This window comes from Betta splendens, chromosome 12, assembly GCF_900634795.4.
Source record: "Betta splendens chromosome 12, fBetSpl5.4, whole genome shotgun sequence".
Classification (NCBI taxonomy): Eukaryota; Metazoa; Chordata; class Actinopteri; order Anabantiformes; family Osphronemidae; genus Betta; species Betta splendens.
This window is the reverse complement of record NC_040892.2, coordinates 506,666-528,521: the sequence shown is the minus strand read 5'-3', so window position 1 is coordinate 528,521 and position 21,856 is coordinate 506,666. Positions and strand designations below refer to the sequence as shown.

General features: G+C 49.6%; 1 protein-coding gene and 2 long non-coding RNA genes across 4 annotated transcripts in view; 2 read left to right on the top strand and 1 right to left on the bottom strand.

The window, feature by feature from the left end:
• Positions 1 to 681: 681 nt before the first annotated feature.
• LOC121202642 (uncharacterized) lies at positions 682 to 5,202 on the top strand. Its single transcript, XR_005898434.2, has 3 exons — positions 682 to 3,581; positions 3,711 to 3,860; positions 4,019 to 5,202. It is a non-coding gene; the product is annotated as an uncharacterized LOC121202642 (long non-coding RNA).
• Positions 5,028 to 21,856, bottom strand: part of gfra2b (GDNF family receptor alpha 2b) — a 41,305-nt gene continuing 24,476 nt past the window's right edge. For both annotated transcript variants that reach the window (XM_029168154.3, XM_029168155.3), the window contains exons 4-10: positions 17,175 to 17,374; positions 16,573 to 16,760; positions 9,974 to 10,083; positions 9,661 to 9,801; positions 8,852 to 9,036; positions 7,015 to 7,062; positions 5,028 to 6,770 (exon numbers count right to left, since the gene is read on the bottom strand). In XM_029168154.3, coding sequence (XP_029023987.1) covers positions 6,627 to 6,770; positions 7,015 to 7,062; positions 8,852 to 9,036; positions 9,661 to 9,801; positions 9,974 to 10,083; positions 16,573 to 16,760; positions 17,175 to 17,374 — 1,016 coding nt within the window. In that variant the 3' untranslated portion in view covers positions 5,028 to 6,626. The remainder of the gene's footprint in view (positions 6,771 to 7,014; positions 7,063 to 8,851; positions 9,037 to 9,660; positions 9,802 to 9,973; positions 10,084 to 16,572; positions 16,761 to 17,174; positions 17,375 to 21,856) is intronic.
• LOC129604935 (uncharacterized) lies at positions 6,657 to 11,749 on the top strand. The gene is made up of 3 exons (XR_008696290.1): positions 6,657 to 6,796; positions 7,137 to 10,127; positions 11,328 to 11,749. It is a non-coding gene; the product is annotated as an uncharacterized LOC129604935 (long non-coding RNA).

Sequence of the window (21,856 nt, the reverse complement as noted above, 5' to 3'; positions counted from 1 at the left end):
TCCACATGGTCTTGCCTTGGACCAATAACTGTCCTCGTTTGTGAAACGGGTGAGCGTTGGAGGATCCTCACTGGGTCTCAGCAGGAAAGCATGCAGTCTGAGGACCGGCTGTGTGAGAGTCCAGAGCAGCAGACGCTGGTGCTGTACATGTACGCATGAAAACAGCTGTCTGAACGTAGACATGGAAAGAAATGAAAGGAGAATAAAATGAAAGACAGGAGACAGAAAAGCAATAAAGCGTCCGTTTTTTTATTATGATCATTTTACGAAGACTGTGAAGCTGCACGGGAGTGAGGAGTGTGAAGAGGAAGGAGCAGAAAGGAGCAGCGGTGACAGCTGCTTCACCGTATTCGGCCATTTGTTTTGATTTGAAAGTCTGGATCTGTTTGCGTGTTGTGAGACTGTTTTATCAACACGGGCCCAGAAGGAGAAAGTGATTTAAAACGCAGACGCACAGTTAAACATCTGCCAATAGAGAAAGTGTTGAATACGGCTGCAGGCAACCAGGCTGGTTAGGATCCCACTAGGACCTCTGAGCAGGTCGGAACGGAACCAGAACTGGACCGAACCAGGAACAGGCGCCCGTTCATCAGCGCTGAACGGAGCTGCTTCCGTAAAGCTAAATGCTGCTCTGCTGTGAAGCATGAGCTTTCCAGGCTGGAGGTCCAGGCTGGAGGTCCAGGCTGGAGGTCCAGGCTGGAGGTCCAGGCTGGAGCGTCCCCCATCTGTGGCAGTGACTTGGAATAATGGAAAACGAGTGTTTGTGTCTGTGCAGACGGGATCAGATAAAGTGTATTGGAGGAATTGTTCTGTTCATTTCCTGGAGCCTGATGTTGTAAACACACAGCCTCCTCGCCATTAAAGCTGCACATCAGGAGCAGATGAGAAGAACGTCACCGTTCAGAACCAACAGATCTGTTTAGGCTGATACCGGAACAAACAGACTGAGTCAATGCTTCTTACGCGAGTGAAGCACAGCCTAAAGCTGCTGGTTCGAATCCCACGTCGTCTGCAGACAAGCTGTGTTTGCTGCTCTGCGTGGTTCATTTCCTCGCTGCCGTCGTCTGGCTCTTATCCAGTAGATGCGTATCCTGCAGGTGACGGATGCTCTCATTGCTTCTTCCAGTACTAGAGATCGGGCCGATACCGGCACCTTTAAACACGGCAGCTTATCACGGCGACATCGCGGCTCCACTTTAAATGTAAGGGAGGAAAATACACATCGAAGGTGTGTTTCTCCTAATGAATGTGTAGCAGGAGGATGAAAACAGATCGAACGCTGGTGGAATGAAGGAAGAAACGCACACGACACTCAGACAGTGCAGTTGAGGAACAGTGTTGTTGAAGGTCCAGGTTCTGGGTTCATCCTGAACCGACCTGATAGACGCGATCCTCTGGACCGTTTTAAATGTGGGCATCAAGTCTGGTGAAGACGTGAAGCGCTCAGTGCTTTTGTTCTGTTGGTCCAGTGGATCAGGTTGCTGCTCCGTTAGCTGGGCCCTGGCTGCACAGGTTCTACAGGTTCTAGCTCAACGGGGTCCAGATGTTGATGTTTCTGATCTGGTTTCCTGTAGGAAGGACTGGTGGTGGCGTCTTCTGCAGATGAGCTCACCTCCGTCTGCGTCCGGCGCCGGGAGCCGCTTCCTGTTCCCTCGGGCTTCGCCCTGAGACGCGCTGACTCCGTCCCTCTTCTCTGATCACACTGCGTATTTCAAAGGTTCCAGTTATTGCAGTTATTTTTAGATGCTGCTCCCACATCACATTTCACAGCACGGAGGTAAACGCTCGGTGGCTAATGTCGTCCTCATACACACAATCTGTGTTTTTATGCACCGCAGCACTAGATAACAGCAGCAGCAGCAGCAGCACTTTGTTGTGTGAATATCTGCTTCTGAAGAATTGGTGGATTCGCTGACAAACGGGTTTTGAGTTCAGTGAAGTTAACGTGGAGCCACTGCACACTTTGCTCCTTGGCAGAAGCGTCGGAGCCTTTGATTTAAGGACTGACGCGGGATCTGTTCTCTGAAAGTCGCATCATGAAAAACGTGAGGGAACCTGATGTTAAAACCAGTTATTCTACGATGTGAAGGAAGAAAGTCCAAAACCTGTTCCAGTTCTTCTTCTGTGTCTGTCTCTGTAGTCTAATAGTGTGAATCCAGTGGATCAAACAACGTTACATAAACCAGGAAAGAGGAAACACTACTTGTTGCTACTTTTCTGAGCTCAGGTTATTTCTGCGCTGACCTTGTGATGCTGCTCCGTGAGGTCATGCCTGTGACAGGTGTGTTCAGGTCATCGGTTCCTCCGGTTCCGTCTCTGCGTTCCGTCTACTTGCTATTTCAGGCTTTTAATCCCCTCCCGCCTCCCACTTCTAATTTCACAGTGTCAACAACAGCCACGTGTTGATTACTGCATCGACGCACAGCTGATGATCTCAGGACCCAGTCTGTTCACTGGAGCTGAAGTCTTGTGTTTAGCAGCTGCTGTCACTGAGTTAAGTGTTGATCAGCTGAAATGAATCATTAGCGATTTATGGCTAATTAGATTATTCCTCATCTGCGTCCTTCCATCTTTAGGTCTTTAACTTTGTTCCCACCTCAGAACCAGAGCAGCTGCAGTAAACGTGTTAATCCATTAGAATGAATGTCGGAGGCTCCGTGGGCGATGAAGGCGCGTCATCACAGCTGATTGTGGCATCTTGTCCTTTGTGGTTTTACCTCATGTCCTGTTGACGTGACAACGTTTTCAGATGGATCATTAATCTGAGAAAGGTTTCTTCACTGGCCTGAATGTGAAAAGGTGTGTTCATTGTGTTGCATCGTCTGATCGTAGGCTCCTCATTAGCCTTACGTCACCTTATGATGTGACAGTCGTTGACATTTACTACATTTAAAGCAGCTGCACTGATGTTTGGAGCCGTCGTCTCCCTCCTTACGCCCCTACAATCCTTCACACGTGAGCTTTTCTCGTCTTCCTGTCCGGCTGTTACCTCTGATTGGCAGCTCACAGCATGGATCAAACGAGGCTGAAGCAGCGAAGACGCCCTTAGAAATCCTCGTTCACATTGGTTTTCATCCCGTCTGCGTCTCTGACACGTCTGTCCTGCTCCATTGTTTCATAATGAACCTCCCCCAACACACGCTTGTTGCTATAGTGACGGGCAGGGACATCACAAACGTACCGTCATAGCAGCTTATGGGCACAATCTGGTCGAGTCTCCAGACGCGTACGACATCACTCCAGGTCCCGGGCCTCGCTGCAGAACCAGGCTGCTGTTCTGACTTCCAGATGTTTGCAGCTGCCAGCGGTCACAACCGTTGCTTCGTGTGTCAGTCAAGTCCCACATTTACTGCGGTTTAATTTCATGTGACTCCCTGAAACCCTCAGCACCCAATCTCTACAATTTGTGTCAAAAATCCAGGTCAAATCTGAACATGTCATGATGGACGCGCTTCCACATTTGGTCCGACTCGTCTCTGTCCCGTTGGTCATTATGGCTGATGTGAGCTGAACCTGCAGAAGCTGGTGACTGTTCATGGCTTCAGGTTCGGTTTTCCAACAGCAGCCTCTTCCACAAAGCTGTGAGTCATGCACACAAATAACCCTGATTAAAGGTGTGAAGGCCACCGGGCCCAGGAGCCGCTCCGTGACATCTTTAGCAGCTCCTCTAAACCTGATTATCCGGGTGTGTCGGCTCTCGTTATCCTCAGCCTGGGAGCCTCCCTGCAGCCTCATCCGATGGCAGATGATGCTTCCTCGCGGCCCCAGCCACCGCGTCCTGACGTGACTCACCACCAGAACACACTCTGAGCAGAACGCTATGACTCGGCAGGACCCAGCAGGACCCAGTCTGTCCAAAGGTCTCAACACAAGCTCAACACTTTACATGAACCTGAAAACTCCATGCCTTTGAATGTGGAGCTAAATCTGCTGTGGTGGAGTTTAGTCAAATCGTTATCAAAAGTCCAGCTCACACTGTAATTATGTTTTTGTTGCTGCTTCTTTGCTGCTCCTTTAGAATGACAGATGTCCTACGCGCTGGGCAGTCCCTGAACGCCACACAGCACCTCAGCTCGTCCTGCTCTTACAGGTGAGTGGCTCTGGCAGCACATGGTGTTGCTCCTCTAAGACTAACAAATAAATGGAGGCACAGTAGAAGTTGTTGTAAGACACAGCCATAGAATGAGACAGAGGCTACCACATGCCTGCAGGCTGTGAGGCAGAGGGAGGAATCTCGAATAAATCAGAATAATCAGTGTGATAGACAAAGCTGCTGGCAGCAGATGGATCCCATAAATGAAGATGTAAATCAGGCTGAAGCAGACGTGACAGAGGGAAACCAGCAGGATGGAGATGCAGCGATTTCACACAACCTGCCATCAATGTCGCCCGACAGAGTGAGTGTGGGATTAGTCAGATGCTCCCACACATACACGCTCACTAGATTATTCTTTAGTCGTCCTTTGAAGTCTGCTTGTCACTAATCTGAGTCAGTGAATGTTCTCAGGTTTTAATCAGTGCCTTCCTGCTGCTGATGAATCAGCCTTCGCACACAAACGCCAGGTCAGAGGTCACTAAAGGCCCAGAAAGCAGCGGTGATGCAGCGCTTTATTGTGTTGCTGCAGGTTCCGACGTCCTCCAGCGTCTTTGACCTTTAACGGTACTGGTTTCCATATGCTGCTGCTTCCTAACCAGTGGCACCTGTTCCCTGAACTCCTTCATGTAGAAGCATCAGTTGTTGTGACTTAATTTTTTACTTTCAGGGATTTTCAAGCATTACAGAATATTAACCCTCAGTCGTGTCTGCAGCTTCGTTTTAGGGTTAGAACAATGAAGGCGAGAGGCTGAAATAAGATATTACATTTTTTTCTCAGAAGTTCATCAATTAACCCACATGAAACTCTAGCGGTGCTCCTATAGTTAACTTGCTGATATTAATAGATTGTGCAGCTTCTACCCTAAATGTGGCTCCAACCAAAATTCCCCTACGCAAACATAAATGCATGAATCACCAGGCCAAAGGTCAGTGTTGTTACAGATGTTGCTTTTATTTAGATCTCCAGACACATATTTCAGTTACACTGCTGTAGCTGTTAGTTTACAAACATCAGAAAATGTACATCCTCACATCTGCCTTTTCCTTCAGTGTTCTGCCTCCTTTGCTTCCAGGCGTCGTGGTACAGCCCCGCTAGCGGCCGCAGACTCTCTCTAGGAGACCTCAGGAACAGGAATTCTGAATTCATAACATATTGATTCCTTCTCAGGAGTCATGACTGTTGGTCAACTCATCTCTGATGAGCAGGTGTTGGAATCACCGTCCTATGCTTTCATCCTGTTTCCTGGCCGTTAGCGGGGCGGTAATTATTATTTTCCCTTTCGAATAAGAAAAAAGAGTAAAGTAAGGCCACACCATAATCACAAACCACTCTCTCTCCTTCCAGCTACTGGACCTTGGTCCTGGAGTCCATCTAACAGCACAGCAGGTTGATGTTCCACATGCTGGTAGCTTCTTCTGAACATAGAAAATACTCCACAGCGTGGCCAGAGGTAAAGTACACACACACACACACACACACACACACACACACACACACACACGTTCATGGAAGCAAAGGAGGATGAGTAAGCAACTTAACCATAGAACCGTCTTGGGGTCATTTTATCTTCCATTCTGTGTGTACAGTAGAATAGGGGATGGTTTCAGCCAATCACAGAGCAGATCAGTTGTTGGGTCAGACTGTAGCTTTAGCCTTCAAACAACCCAAAGAGTGTCATGATGTTTGAGGTTTGTTTGAGGCATCTGGGGCCTCAACGCACGCAGCAGTGAGATTGTTCAGTTTGTGCAGTTGCTTAGAAGATGGAAATCTTTTTTGTTTCCAGAAATACACACAAAGACACACTTGCGCTCACACAATTCTACAGTTACAATATGTGAAATATCCAATTTTTTTCATATTTCACATTAAATTAAGTTTGTACATAATGTCAACAACTAAATTAGGATAAAGACCCGCAAAAAGCACACTGGTGTACAGCACGTGTGTCTGTGTGGAGACCCTGTTGCCCGTTAACAACACTGAGTGTGTGTGTGTGTGTGCTGCGAGTCCAGGGGAGTGATAAATTGAGCTGACAAACACAGTGGAAGGATCTGTCCCATCTGTCCAGCCTAGAAATCCCATCGTTTCTCGCTCGCATTGCCGACTTCCAGAGTTGGTTTGTGTGTGTGTGTGTGTGTGTGTGTGTGTGTGTGTGTGTGTGTGTGTGTGTGTGTGAGCCACAGTCTCTGTTTTTCAGCCCAGCTGTCTCAGCTCCAACGAAGCTGGAGGGAGCGAGTCCGAGCTGAGCTGCACAAAAACACACAAAGCCTCCAGACAGTGCTGGAAATGAAGTCAGTGTGATCCGAGTTCCCAGGAGTCCGTGTGTCTGCACCCTGCTAAACTCAGCAGCAGCAGCTTCACACCGGGGACGCGGCTGGGCTCAACGTCCTCAGAAGGCAGTTGTTGATGTCTGGACATCTGTTGGTCGACATTTGGCTGCGGTGAAAGGTGCCAGTCACCTGACTCTCTCTTGCCATGTAGCTGTGTGTGCATGTGTGCGTGTGTGCGTGTGTGTGCGTGGCTTCACATTTAGGAGAAGTAGAGTAGAAACGGTGGCAGCACAGACACGCACAGAGTCACAGACAGGCGTGGCAGGAGCGGAGCTGAGGGATGGCTGCTGCTCTTGGGCCCCGTGGAGTCCTGAGAGTCTATGGACCCCTGAACCAGCAGAGCCTGCACAGACAGAGGGGAGGACACAGGTAAGAGCATTAGTAGTACAACTAGCACAAGCCTCCTTTGACACACAGGTCCTTACACGATGATGGGTAAAGCTCCCTCTGACCTTTGATTCTTACTGTACCACTGCAGTGAATCAAGGTCCCCCTGTGACGTATGTTATTAGCCTGACACATGAATAATTAGCACAAAGTGGAGGTTTTATGTTCCGATTAAAAATTTGTGCATAGTCAAACCTCACCTCCTCGCACTCGAACTCGTCCGAGGGGACGCACTTCTGGCCTCCGTCCTGTAAAACAAATATACTGGCTCAGCTCATTAACTCGCATTCATCTCCTTCACTAACCACTTTGTTTCCTGCAGGCTAAAGGGGCGACCAGGTGTCAGGTTCAGCTCCAAGAGCCTAACCCCGTCTGAGCATCACCTTCTGTAGCTCCTGCACAGCAAACACAGAAGCATCCTTTAATAAAGAGAAGATGGTTTGTTTGTGTCTCCGATGAGCAGCCAAACACACACAAGTAGCAACAGAGCAGCCTCATGCAGCATTACAGCACATCATAGCAAGACGGTAAATATTAATTATAACGGCCTCAGTTTTAGCTCCAGTACATGGACCAGAACGCGCTGCTGCAAAGTCTGAGGACATCGACCTCTTGACGCTGGAAATCCTGCATCACATGTTGTGGCTACGAGTCATTCAGGCCCCGACTGGTTTCTCTGTGGGAGGGAAGTCCACCAGAAAGCCCAGGGTCTGCGTCCAACAAGCTGCTACCTGCCATGAACGACACAGTGGCTCCGACTAGAAGCACATTCTGTTTGTGTTGAAGAACAACTTCCTGAGCAGGACTCGTCACAGCAAACAAAGAAGCCTCGTTGTTTATCTGCGCCTCCATCGGCCTTTGCTTCATTAGCATATCTCCTCCCGCTGCCTGGGTGGGAGAACCAATCAGATCTTATCGCTCCAGAAGAAGAAAGCTCTCTTCAGCTGGAGCAGCTTCACAGGATCATTATCGCCTCCTCTGAAACGCACGCGCTCAGCGGCGCCTGGCAGAAGCTGGAGCTGCAGTGATAGCATTCAGAAAACCTCCAGCACGATCACCTGCTGCTTCCTGCATCATCTCTGTGTCAGACGAACTGTGGAGCTTCCACAGATACTGGAATCACTCAGTCATAAACAGCTTTTGAACAGCGCCATCCATAAAATCCTGTATTATCACAACTTGCCAACAAAGTCCACAAAACACAGCCGTTTCCTCAGTCAGCAGCTGATTAATTAGTTGGAATAAAACTTCCTTCATATCTAATAATTTGATGTCATACGCAGACACTTACTCGTTGACAGCGGCTGTGAGCAGAATAAAATCAGACCTGTTCCTTTAAAGCTGCTGACAGACGCTCGCCGCCAACGGTGGACTCAGGTCTTCACAGCGGGATGCTCCTATGGGGGGAGGGACAGGTGACAGCAGGAAGCTCGTCACTGAAGTCACAGCAGCACCGTCTGACCACTCGCTTATTTTTAGACATGTGCCTCATTATCTCCTGAGCAGCACAGCTGTAATTTGAACAGTTCTGCTCGTCATCGTCATGTGGACTTTGACTGTAGCATCAACCAGAGGGTTTCTAGAATAAAAGCCCCTGAGCTGCGTTTAAGGGACCCAGCTCATCTCCTCAGCCACAGCATGAAGCTGGAATTGCTGAAAGCTGAGGCCCAGGAGGTGAGAGCACACAGCCAGTCCAGAGCGTCTCTAACTAAACCACAGTGGTTTGGACACATCCACTCAAAGTGGAGCCTCAGCCTGAGCTCTGACCCCATGTCTCACAAAAGGAACAACATCACGCAACACAACCGAGTATCCTTTCTTCCTCCTGAACAGCACCAGAGCCAAGCCCATCTTTTCCAACAACAGGAACCTGACCCGTCATCTGGAGCAGATATTTACTGAGCACATGGTTCATCCAGTCACATCCTGGTTTGTGATGACTATAACACACAGCTCTGCGTTGACTCTCAAATCAAAGATAAATAAGCTAGAAGAGCTGCTGCAGAATCCATTTGGTGTGAAATGGACAGGACTGACCTGCAGGTTGGCACAGGTAGAAAACATGCAGGCGCTGTCCATGGGCTTGATGGCGTCGCCGTGCAGAGGGGGGGCGGGTTTGGAGATGATTGGCGGCCGGGCGGGCGGCAAGAAGGTGGACGACGGCTCGGTGGCGGCGAGGGTCCCCCCCTCAGACCCGTACCCAAAGGACTGGATGGCGTTTTCTGAGGGACACCACATCCAAACATCAGGCTTCAGGTCACTACAGGATACCTGATACTTATGTGACACATTCATTCGAACCCAGAAATATTATAATAGGAGGCTCTGATGTTTTGGCTCTTCTGTAGGATGTGACCCCATTTACGCACCATTAAATCAGACTTCATAAAACTCTGACTAATTGTTAAACTAATACGTTTTTTTCTGAAACGCTGCAGGTGGTGGAATCAACTGTATTCAGTCAATGAGTCGTGATCTCAAGCTTCTGTGTCTGTCTGAACCATGGTCACATTTCTGTCTGAGACCGAGTCAAAGTAGTAGGAACACGTTACTGCTCCATCGACACCATCACCGTTAGACCAGAGACAACTAAAGCTCTGGAGCCTCGAGGACGACGACACTAGAATTACACTGAAACATTAACGCTCAAACCTGTGTGGCATTCACGGACAGTAAAGGGTGTAGGTCAGCTGTGATGTGAGGCATTCAAGGACAGTATGTAGTTCCCACTTTAAAGGGCTTTAACATTGAAGACGCATCACTGCTTTACGTCATCGTGATCTACAGGCCACACTTTATGGATTGTGTCTGACCTGTGTGTTGCACTGTGTTGACTCTGCACTCACTCAGACAGCTGTTGTGGGTGAAATCCCGGTGAAAGGCGTCACACTGCCGCTCCTGACTGCCAGCGCTCCTGCAGCTGCACCACAGGCCAATGGTGATGTTGGAGGGACTGCTGTCGCTGTAGTTGGGTGTGACATCGGAGCCTGAAAAAGAACACACGACATGAGCTGAGGACAAAGGTCTTTGTAATAAGGCCCAGTGGACACAGGCTCTGGTTCAGTTCAACAGATCTGGTTCTGAATCGATTTACAGGAAAGACACAACTAAGAACTGCTGTCTGCTGAAGTGGAGCTTCCTAAGGAGCCACTCACTCACCGATGAGGCCCACGTAGGACATGAGGCAGCCGTGGTAGTTGTCGCGAGGGCAGCTGGTGACGGTGTGAGGCGTCATCTGGCAGTTCATGTGGAAGTCGGCGAGTCGAGACCTACAGCAGCAACAACACAGAGCAACTGTCACATCTTGATCCAGGTGAGGTTCACTCACCCCGCGTTTACGCTGCATCTCAGGTTGATGCCGAGAATGAACGGCTGCTAGTTCTGAGTCTGACAGAATCCTCCTGGTTGGGTTCAGTCCTGCTCATTAATGGAGCGAAGGTTTGTTGGGATGGGTCCTCCAACGTAGCAGTTTCCTGCCTCGGTTTTCATTAAGGCTTCTTCTTTCCACCGCCCACGCTGACGAGCTGTGATGCGCCTTAACTCACTCAGGCCTGAGCTGTTTTCTAGCTCTGAGCGTTGCCTGCAGCTTTTTCTCTGAGCTTTAAACCATCAAAAGCAAAAAGAGGCAAAACTGTGATGACAGCAGACGCCAACACGGCACGTTTCCTTTCTCTGAATGAGTCACCGCACAGACACGGAACCTGGATCAGATCCAGATGAGTGCAGTCCGTGGTCCGATGCGGCTTGACACGTCTGTGCTGCGCATTTGACTTTGGGTCGAGGTCGGTGTCGGCCGAAGCCTCCTTCCTCCTGCGTGTCTGCGTGACGCACTCAGGGTGACACCTTCCCCCTTGGCTTGTCAGGGCGCGTTTCAGCGTGACGCAGTGACTCCTGCCGCCGCGAGTCGACTCTGTCACACGCGTGCGACTGATCCTACAGGACAACGCTGTCACGTCTGCTTCCATCAGCCGTGGACCTCGGACCTTCTGGTCCTGCTGACTCCAGGTGTCACCCCAACGCTTCCCAGCAGAACCAGGTCTGTGCTGCTTATTCAGATGGAACCAAAGCTTTTGGGGAAATGGGAACGTCAGACAGCATTTGATCAAGTGTTTTCACATTGAACCATCGTCTTCTCTGTGAAGTCAGTGACAATGAAGGCTTAGTTTAAAGAAGACATTAGATCCAATGGCTGTTCCTCCATTAGCAGTGAAGCTAATATGAATTTGTCTGGTTGTGACCTTCCATGTTCATGTGGTACGTGTGTCAGGTATGTGAATTCCAGCTGAGGCCAATAGTTTACTGTTGCCACGGTTTCAGCTTCTTTATATTCACAGCTAAAACACTGGGTCTTCTTTTCAAACCTCAACTATTTATAAGAAAACTCTTCAATGAAATGTTGGTGAAATGAACCACTGGAAGTGGGTTTCAAGCAGGTAGTCACCTTGAACTACAATCTAATAATCATCATTCTGCTTAAGAGCTGAGGCAATCATGACGGTGCTTTGTGTCCCAGCGTGTTTCAAACTGAGCTGGAGGAGACGAACAAGCAGAACCAGCGAAGGAGGTCACCGAGCAGACGAGGGACTTCTCAGCTTACTTTTACTTCTGACTCGAGGAGTGGCGCAGGCATTAGATGCTCCAGCTACAGTAATAAACAGTTAAACACATTTCAAACATGTTTCTGATCTTTAAGTCTGATGAAGAAAAGTTCAGAATGAACCAGTCATTTGTGTGAAGCTTCAGCTCAGCTACATCAGACAGACCAACACAGAGTGACTCCAGATCTGACCGTCGGCGTCAGCTGACGCAGCACAGACGAGCGGAAGGTGATGATCTCCAGCATCACATGACACGTGTGACAACGCTCAGCCTGAGTATTCAAATCAAATTAAAGTGAAGCTGAGTGAGTCTAAACGGCCTCATTACTGACTGTGAGCACGCACGCACACACAGTCTGTCAGGCGCGTCTCACTCAGCCTGACCCTGAGTTGTCAGTCACGGTGCAGCTCAAGTGTTATTCAATTATCACGTCTGCACTAACGGGATAAACAAACACTCAGTTGTCTGCTTTCAGTCATTAGTCATGAAAACACATTTTTAATAACTTCAACATCACTGACAATGTTTGATTCTACGTCTTCATTCTACAGAGGACGCCTCACAGCAGTGAAACATAAGAACTGTTTGCTAACACTAAAAATATCCCACATGATTCCTGGAATGGAAACAATATCAGATTTTCCCACTTTCATAAAAAAGACTGTGTCTCGCTTTAGTTCTAACTGGTTCTTAGTGTGAAACCGAAGTCGCAGATATTTTAGGCGCCTGCTGTGATCGTCCTGTCCACAGTGACACAGTCACCTTCACAACCTGATGAAGTTATAAATACATGGACCCAATAAAGCAGCTGAACTTTTAGGTGCGTTGCAGCCAGGACGAAGCATAAATCCACTGAGATGATCCACATCAATGACACGAGTCAGCTCACATTAATTGGCCGGTTCAGACTGGAAAAAAGAATAAAGACAGTGACTCTGTTTGATCTATTATTCAAAGTGTCCGTCATAAGTCTGTAAAGCAAATGAGTGGAGCTGACTGAAGATCAAGGAGCATAGAGTTGTTGAAGCAGGAAACTGGACCAGCGTCACGGTTCAGAACCTGGTTAGTAGTAAGCTGTGGGTCCAGGTAGAATGGGAGACACAGCGTACCCCTTACGGACTGGACCGATGGAACCCGACGACCCGTTGGCCCCTTCATGGTAGCATGTTGTTTGGACTTTTCACCTCTTCCTGAGGAATCTGCGGTGCTGAACCATGACCCGTCTCTTGGAGCCCTCCGGTCTCATCGCTGCCTCTGGTTCCATGTCCCTGCCGATGTTTGGAGCCTTAGCGTCGTACGTGGTCTGTGTTTGGTGAGTAGCTGCTTGGGTTTGTCTTGTTCTCTGAATTAACGCTCACTTGCATATTCACATATTTGCACAGCTTATCAGCTGCAGGTTGCTGCTGGTCGTTACTCATGGTGCTGGAAACCAGGTGGACACAGACAAGCAGAGGAAATGAGACGGATCAGGGGATGCGTTTGTGTAAACTCTGTTGCATCGCTGGTGTCCTCTGCGACCTACAGGGAGGAGGCAGCTATTTTCATCACGCCACCACCTCACCTCACTGACCGTGTAATGGAGCGATGCAGGCGCTAGATTGGCTCCGGCGCCTTAGAGCGCCGCCGCTGCCGGGTCTGAGGATGCGGCTTGGCTCAGCACAGCGTGTGTGTTTGCATACATACCACTGCCATTAGTGTGAGAGTTCTGCGTTTGATGGGGTCATAAGGATGCAGACCAACATAAATCCTCCCAGCCGCCAGATGTGTCCTGATGGAAAACTTCAACAAGTCCATTACTGCTTAATTTGTGAGTTTTCTGTCCGACACAGCAGGCGCTCCGGAGGAGTCCACTCACACATCAGACGTTTGGGTTTCTTCACACGTCTGCAGGGAGAGTGTGTTGATTCTCTCCCCACGCTCAAGGTTAGCTCCGCGTATCACAGCCTTCAGGCTGACGCTTCCGTCACTTCCTGGCACACATTTGTTGAACAGTAATAGGGAACAAGATGAATCCTGTGTCCTTCAGCAGGCAGACGTCTCAGATGTGACAGCACATTCCTCCACAGCTGAGCTTCTCCACAGAAGCTTCCTCCAGTTCCTCCCAGTCTTACTGAGTGAACTTCCAGCACAGCCTGATTGCTTCTGTCTGGTAATTAAAGCAGAGGAGCACGTCTGGGTCACACTGAACTAACAGGTCCTCAGCATAACTACAGCACCAGCAGCAGAGGAGTAATCTGATTACCACAGCACAAACACACGGCCCTGACAGAGGCTGAAACACCAACACACAGGTTAGATAAAGGCTTCACATCATGACCTTTAACCTCCAACAGAGTCATGCTCGTGACTTGTCTCACACTGTTCAGCATCCTTTTGCTGCCGTTACCCAGAAACTAAACTTCAGCAGCTGAGACACGTTGTGTGAATTGTGTTTGACACTAATGTGCCCCACAGATACGGTAACCTAATGACGATGCAGCTCTTAGCCAGGCTTCCTCTTAATCTGGTTGCTGAAGTGCACAGAAACGTGCTGATTGAAGGGACCTGCAGGTGTGACTGGCTCGCATTAGAAGCTCTCTGTTGGGTTCTCACACATTACTTGTAGTAAGGACCATATTTAATTACGCTCCCCGTCAGTCAGAGGTGCCCTGGGGACTGAGAGCTTCCTCCTGCCAGGAAAGGAGACACCCTGTGAGGACCTGCACGGGCTCCCTGCGCTCTAACTCAGGTTAATGGAGGCAAATGTGGAAAATCTGCTGCACTGGACTCTTTTAACAGGAAATCAGACCCGATTCCTGCTCCAGGCCGCAGCGTTTACCTGCCACTGCTGTTGTCGTCTCAGAGGGCTGGAGGTAGCAGCTCATTTTTGATTGTTGGTCGTTGGCTGAGCAGAGCTGCAGCTCTAAACATATTGATGGATCTTTGCTGTTCTTTCCTCGGCTGCAGGGACTTACAGTTGTGAGGAGTAAATCCCTGTCAAACCAGCCTCCTCCAGATTTGTGTTCAGACTCTGAAGAGGAAGCAATGACACACTGTTCACGTGATTGTGTGTCTGATCGTTCATTACCAGCCCAGGCTCCAGGAAGCTGCGATCGGTTTGGAGTGAACATCACTGAACATTTTGGCTGTGAAGCAGCTTAAACTAATTGACCGAGGTTCATGCTTGGAGACGGTTGGGGCTGGGTGTTGGGTCCAGTTATGGCCGGAGAAGCCGCAATAAGTCAAGTGTTAACAACACAGAAATCTGCCTAAATGGGTAGAAATGCAAACTTAAAGGAAGCTAGAGAGTAATGAGCAGCTCATTTCTGTCTATTTGTGACCTGGCTCATTATTACACGACCTCTGCTGTGAGCTCAGCTAATCATCCTGCATTTATGGCCTTCACCAGCAAAGAGCAACAAGTTGAGCTCATGTGGGGCAACATCTCCGGCTCAGCACCGTTTCCTAATGAGACGCTGTGTAAATGATCCGGAGAGTATCTGTAAAGCCTGAACACGCTGAGTTTTCTGTGGTGCATATCACTACGACATCATAGAGGAAACTGGAGCCCCAGCCTGGCCGAGGGAGGGCAGGGAAGCACCTCGCAGCAGCTCAGCGTCACTCGCTCTCTTCTCAGCCTTTGTTGTCTGGAGCCAAGAGCAGCTCAGAACAGGGAGGCAGCGACTGAGGGGGTTTGTTGTTTACATGCGTCAGTGTTTACAGGTTTATCTCTCAGCACACTCAAGCTGTGAGAGAGACCGAGTCTGACAAGGAAGACAAAGTCAGACAGGATTGTCTCACTGTTTACTGTGACACTGCAGCTGATGGACCCGTCCACAAACAGGAAGAGTGAGTCTCAAACCGCTTGAAGGCCGATGTTGTGCTTCATCGTCTCATTAGATCATCCACACTAATCTCTAAAAACTAATATGACCTTCAGGTAAACAGGCAGCGAACCAGAAAGCTCAAGCTCTACAAAAAAAGAACCAAGAGACCACATATCAACTAGACACAGAAATGCTTCAGAATGACGAGTGGAGATAAAGTACAGAAGTATCACATGTGATGATACGGGGCATCGGTGCTCACAGCAGGAGAACATCCCATCTGTGGAGGCAGCAACAGAGCAAACTGTGAAGCAACATATGCTGCATCCACACAACAGCTTTCTCTGGAAAACCCTTCTACAGACAACATGCAGCTGTTACAAAACATGGATGAAACGTGAAGAGCCATGATCCTAACCTGGTCTGTAGTCAGAGCTGTCACCGCGGTAACAACCAAACCTCTGCAGGATGCTGAGCGATAACCAGACACTGCCTCGTCTTGGACCTTGTGTGGATGTGGGGCGACAGGAACCAGTGCAGAGCAGCTGTTTATCGGTACCATTTATCATGTGTGTAACACTCGACATTCGATGATAACGACCCTGATTCAGATTCTGTCCATCATGAGTCAAACAACACAACAGAATCGCTACACGAGTCAGTGTAGCAGCAGCTTCCACATGCTTAGGAACAGTTTAGCATCCTGAAAAGGAATCATTTCTTGAATCTCAGTCGAGTAAACACCTGCCACAAACATGCACTGACTGAGTGAGTGGTTTAGACTGAGACTAAACCAGGTTCAGTGCAGCAGGACACCACAGAGAAGATCCAGCTGCTCTGAACATCTGCATCTAAAAACGACAACGTGTCAAACAGACAGATCAATTAGGGGCGAGATGGTTGATGACACCACTCATCAGCTGACATCTGTCCCACATGTGACCCTGAAGGTGTTAGCTCGTCAGACCCCTGCTCATTACCTGCTGCATCTCCAGCTGTCTCCTGCCTCCATCACTACGTTCAACATATACTCATCCAGGGAAAGTCAACCCGTCATCTTTGTGCTATTTCCAGCGCTGCACCTTTTTCAAGGGCACCTCGAATGCAGCGGCTGAGGGAGGGGGAGGAGAGTGTTGCTCATTTATTTCTCCCACTTTAAGCTTCTCTAACCTTTAAAGCCAGTAGTTATCAATCAAACACCCAAGAGTGTGCGCCATTTCAGTCCAATTAAACACTTCAGCAGCCGATTTCACTGATTAGTTCCTCCTCTCGCTGGATAATCATCAGCGACACAAGATGCGTCAAGCTGAAAGCAGCGGCGCACGTGTGAGCGGCTGAAGGCTGAAGGCTCACCTGCAGAGCGCGTCGGAGCGGCAGGTGTGTCGCAGCTCCAGGCAGTTGGGTTTGTGCCGCTCCTGGTGGGAGCAGGAGGGCACAATGGTGTGGCGGCGGCGCTCGGCGCATGCCTGGTCCGGGCACGAGCAGAACAGCAGCGGGTAGCTCAGCTCCCAGGGGACGCGCTCGAAGAACTGCCGCAGAGCCTGAGACACGGGTCGAAAACAGGAATGAGTCACCGAACATACAGGAACACATGGACCACGCGCAGGCGTGCCGTGTCCTGTTGGCTGATCTCAGCAGCTGTAATGTTCACGAGTGCGTGGCAACAGGAAATTAGCAGTCAAAAGGTCGAGTCTTTAATTCCCTTTTACTTCTGTGATGAGAGAGTGATTATATCAAAATGAAGGTGTGGGAGAAATCACATTTATAGCTGTCAGTGAGTTAACAACCCTTTAGCCTTAAACAGATCGAGCAGCGTCTGATCTCAGGTCACAGCTCGGCTTCTCCTAACTTTACACAGCTGCGATCCTGTTGATGCTAATAGGTTGCTGATCGACTGCTGGGCCGAGGGCCGAAGGGTTCTGGAGCTGAAGTGAAGCACACGGCAGAGAACCCACCTTCTGGCAGCGCTTGCGGCTGCACGGCTCCTGATTGGCCAGCGAGGGCTGGGGGGGCAGCGCCTTGCTGCAGATGGAGTTGTAGGCCGAGCGTAGGCGCTTACATGTCTCGTTCAGGTTACACGCCTTCGCTGCGTCCAGACAGGGGTTACAGGGTTTCCCAGCTTCAGAGCAGGGGCTCATTTTGGACAAAGACGGATCTAAATGACAAAGAAACAACCAAAGATGCGTCAGAGCTGCTTGCACTGCTCTGAAGCTGTAACAGATCACGGATGAAGCTGCTGGCTCATGCTAATGCTAGCAGCAAACAAGCATCTTCAGCAGAAGCAGCTTGTTTGCAGACAATGGGGCAGCTGTTGTGCTGATGTTCAGGACAAACTCAAGTCTAATTATAGGAATAAATGACAGCAAAGAATCATCAGCCCCCGACCCCTGGTGCAAGTTTGTGTTGTGCCCCCCACGCTTCTGACACTGTTGGACCTTTTAATTACAGGTCCTGTGTCACGTGAACAAGCTCAGCGCTGGAGTCAGACCCACAGTTAGCAGGACCAGTGAACAACCAGGCTTCTGATACCAGTTGTCAGACAGACCCAGTCAGGCGTGTAATTGGTGCCCGGGATTGGGGATGAGGAGGTCGGACCCATCAAACATATTAAAAATGCAAATTAGCGCTGACTCAGTAATGTCATCCGTGGTCTGCTGTGGACCAGTAACACATGCAGGTTCTGAGCATGACCCACAGAACCTTTTCACTATTTTTGTTGTTGAAGCTTTCACTGTTTCATCATTTGGACAGAAGATGTGCGCCTTGTCCCTTAGGCTGTTGTCTCCTCCTCATCCCACAGAGTTGCCCTGAATGTCTCCCTGACTTTGCCCTTGGGCTCAGCGGAGCAGGAAGCTCAGAGCCACAGTAAGTTGAACCTGCTTGGTGGAGTAGGTCCCCGGTGTCTTTGAGTCTTAATGTTTGATCCCTGACACTCGGTTCTGTGTCTGCGCTGCCAGGAAGCACATTAGGGTCTTGCACAGGCTTTACACAACCCGGCAGTGAGAAAGCAGCCGACTGCTCAGCTGTGGGCCGCCAGCGCTCTGCGTCGTTAATCAGGAGCGGTGGGGATGTGCAGGATTAACGGGTCTCACCCTCAGGTTCCTGCTGGAGCGCTAAACACAGGCAGCCCTCGACCTGCAGGACATCGCACGAGAGCCAACTGGAACACGTCCACGGTGTCATTCAAGCCGCAGCGCACTCATTATGCTAATACCAAATAACGAAACAGGGCTGAGAGTTAAATACATGGAGACAGGATCACTCTGCCTGAGAGCGACGCACGCATGGCACACGGCTGGTCCTGAGTCAGTAACAACAGCCGATCGATGCTGAGTGGGCTGTAACAGACCTGTGCAGGAATGTGGAAGCTGCTGTGATCTGACCGTTACGAGGACGGTGCCTCCAGTTAATCGCTACAGCCAAATAGTTACCATGGAGAAGATTCATCTTCTGTGAACGTTCCCCCTACAGACAACATGAGGCTCAGAGGAGTCACAGGGGATCCACCCGCTTCCAAAGCTTCAGCAGCTGTCACTTCCCTAAAAATTCTTAATCAGAATGAAACTCTGCTGCTTTTCATCATCGTTTCGCTCAGGTACTTCATACTGCACCTAGTTTTGATTGTACAGTGAAGGGGCCACACAGGGAACTGTTCTGCCCCTGAACGCCCCAAGTCTGGGCGTGGATGACCTACACCCTGCTGTTCTGAACGCCTCATCGCTCATCATGGACGACCTACACCCTGCTGTCCCTGAACGCCCCATCCCCAAGTATGGATGACCTACACCCTGCCGTCCCTGAACGCGTCATCGCTCCACATGGATGACCTACACGCAGCTGTCCCTGAACGCCCCAAGTCTGGGTGTGGACAACCTGAATGCCTCATCCCGGGCGTGGATGACCCACACCCTGCTGTTCCTGAACGCCCTAAGCCTGGGTGTAGACGACCTACACCCGGCTGTCCCTGAACGCCTCATCGCTCATCATGGATGACACACACCCTGCTGTTGTGAACATTCTAAGTCTGGGTGTTGACAACCTACACCCTGCCGTCCCTGAACGCCCCATCCCCAAGTATGGATGACCTACACCCTGCCGTCCCTGAACGCGTCATTGCTTAACATGGATGACCTACACGCAGCTGTCCCTGAACGTTCTAAGTCTGGGTGTGGACAATCTACACCCTCCTGCCCCTGAACGCCTCATCGCTCCACATGGATGACCTACACCTGCTAATTACCTGGATCAGGTGTGTTAAGTCAATCAGCAGCGAACTGACACACCTGTTCAAGGTAATCAGTAGGGACAGGTGGAAAATCAGCAGGGACACCGGCCCCTGAGGACCGTAGTTTGACATCCCTGACCTACACCCTGCTGTCCCTAAAACGCCTCATCGCTCATCATGGATGACACACACCCTGCTGTTCTGAACATTCTAAGTCTGGGTGTTGACAACCTACACCCTGCTGTCCCTGAACGCCCCATCCCCAAGTATGGATGACCTACACCCTGCCGTCCCTGAACGCCCCAAGTCTGGGTGTGGACAACCTGAATGCCTCATCCCGGGCGTGGATGACCCACACCCTGCTGTTCCTGAACGCCCTAAGCCTGGGTGTGGACGACCTACACCCTGCCGTCCCTGAACGCCCCAAGTCTGGGTGTGGACAACCTGAATGCCTCATCCCGGGCGTGGATGACCCACACCCTGCTGTTCCTGAACGCCCTAAGCCTGGGTGTGGACGACCTACACCCTGCTGTCCCTGAACGCCTCATCGCTCCACATGGATGACCTACACCAGGGGTGTCAAACTCAAAGCAGTCCCTTACTGGTTTTCCAACTCTCCCTTTTCCAGAGCCTGCTAATTACCTGGATCAGGTGTGTTAAGTCAATCAGCAGCCAACTGACACACCTGTTCACGGTAATCAGTAGGGACAGGTGGAAAACCAGCAGGGACACCGGCCCTTGAGGACCGCAGTTTGACATCCCTGACCTACACCCTGCTGTCCCTGAACGCCCCATCCCCGGGCGTGGATGACCTACACTCTGTTGTCCCTGAATGCCTCATCCCGGGCATGGATGACCCACACCCTGCTGTCCCTGAACGTTACTGGATATGAAACCTTTGCATGCGTTGACTGTTGGCGTTTCTTTGTTTTCCTGACATTTAAATGGTTACGCTGAGGAAACACAAAGCTCTTGGTTCAGGTTCAGGGAAGACCATGGTCTTGGCTGAATGCTGTAAATGTCAAGCGTGTACTGAAGCATGAGACAGGACGTGTTTGCTTCCAAACTGTGTTAACACTGTAAAAGCAAATGTGTGAATTATGTGCAGGTCCCTGCAGATGTGGACTCCACCGTAAACCGCTGTTTGCTCTGCTCCGCTGTCATTTGGAAGGAAGTTGTTGTCATGGCACCGTGAATCCAAGGCTCTAATCTCCTCTCAGAGGCTATCATCATTTCTGGTAATCAGGCAGATGACAGTGAAGTTAATGACGGTGCTGGAGCTGTGCGTATTCAGTCATATCGTAGAGAAGTATTTTCATGGCTCAGAGCCTCTGTAGAATATTAGCCTTAGTGATTTTGCTAATAGCTTCTTTGTATTGGCTTTACTTACTGTATGTGTGTCTGTGTGCTACAGTGTCGACAGCAGCAACTAAGCAGCCAAACACCTTCTTCTGCAGCCTCACAGGCCTGAGCGGGCGTCTGCCGCCTTCTGCTGGGCTTCACAGTGATCCCACGTGCGAGTGTCACATCACAGTGTAAGTTCCTTTCAACACGTCCAATTACACAAGTCTAATGGAAAAGACAAGTGCGAGCCTGACTTGGGAAGGACCTTCAGTGTTAAACGATTGCTCAGTCAAAGCTGCAGCTGAACGCGCCTTTATTTCATCCTCATCTGCTCTGTCAGCGCTGAACCCGACCCACGTTCAGATTTAAACACATTCATTACTAGTTGCATTTCATACTTTGTCCCAGTAAAACCACCAACCGTCTTTTTATTGTACTTGTAGATAAAATGCTTTCATGAATTCATCTTAAATCTTTTGGTGTTTTCAGTTAACATAATATTACACAATATTATCACAATAAGTCAACATCGCCAATATTTGTATTAGTTTATTTTTCATGCAACATCTTTAATACACATCATAAAAGGAGAGTTAATGTCTTGGAGTCTACATTACCCACAATGCCTCAAACATCTGGAGATCCGGCGTGACACGTCAGTACCGTCTCTTTGGCTGTTTGCTACTTTACACATTCCCGCCACAGCAGCCAGACTTTCTATTTCCCGCTTCACAAATGTAAGCTCATTGACTCAAATAGTGAGTGACTAAAATGTCAGGAATGCTTCAGACAGTAAACTGATATCACAATGGTTCACGAGGGCAAACAGACACTTGGCTCTCAGCAGAGCCACTAAGCAGAGCTGAGAGGTGACTGCTGTCATCATGAGCTCAGACATTAAACAGTGCTCAATCACAACCAAGACTAGAAACCAAACTGCAGAGACAAGGAGACTAAAACCAGTTTGGAACTCCAAGAGGTCGGTTCCTTATCTCAGACAAGCAAACACTACGGCAGCAGCTTCCAGCTGAAGAAAACCGGACAGTGGGCGTCATCCCTGCCGTTACG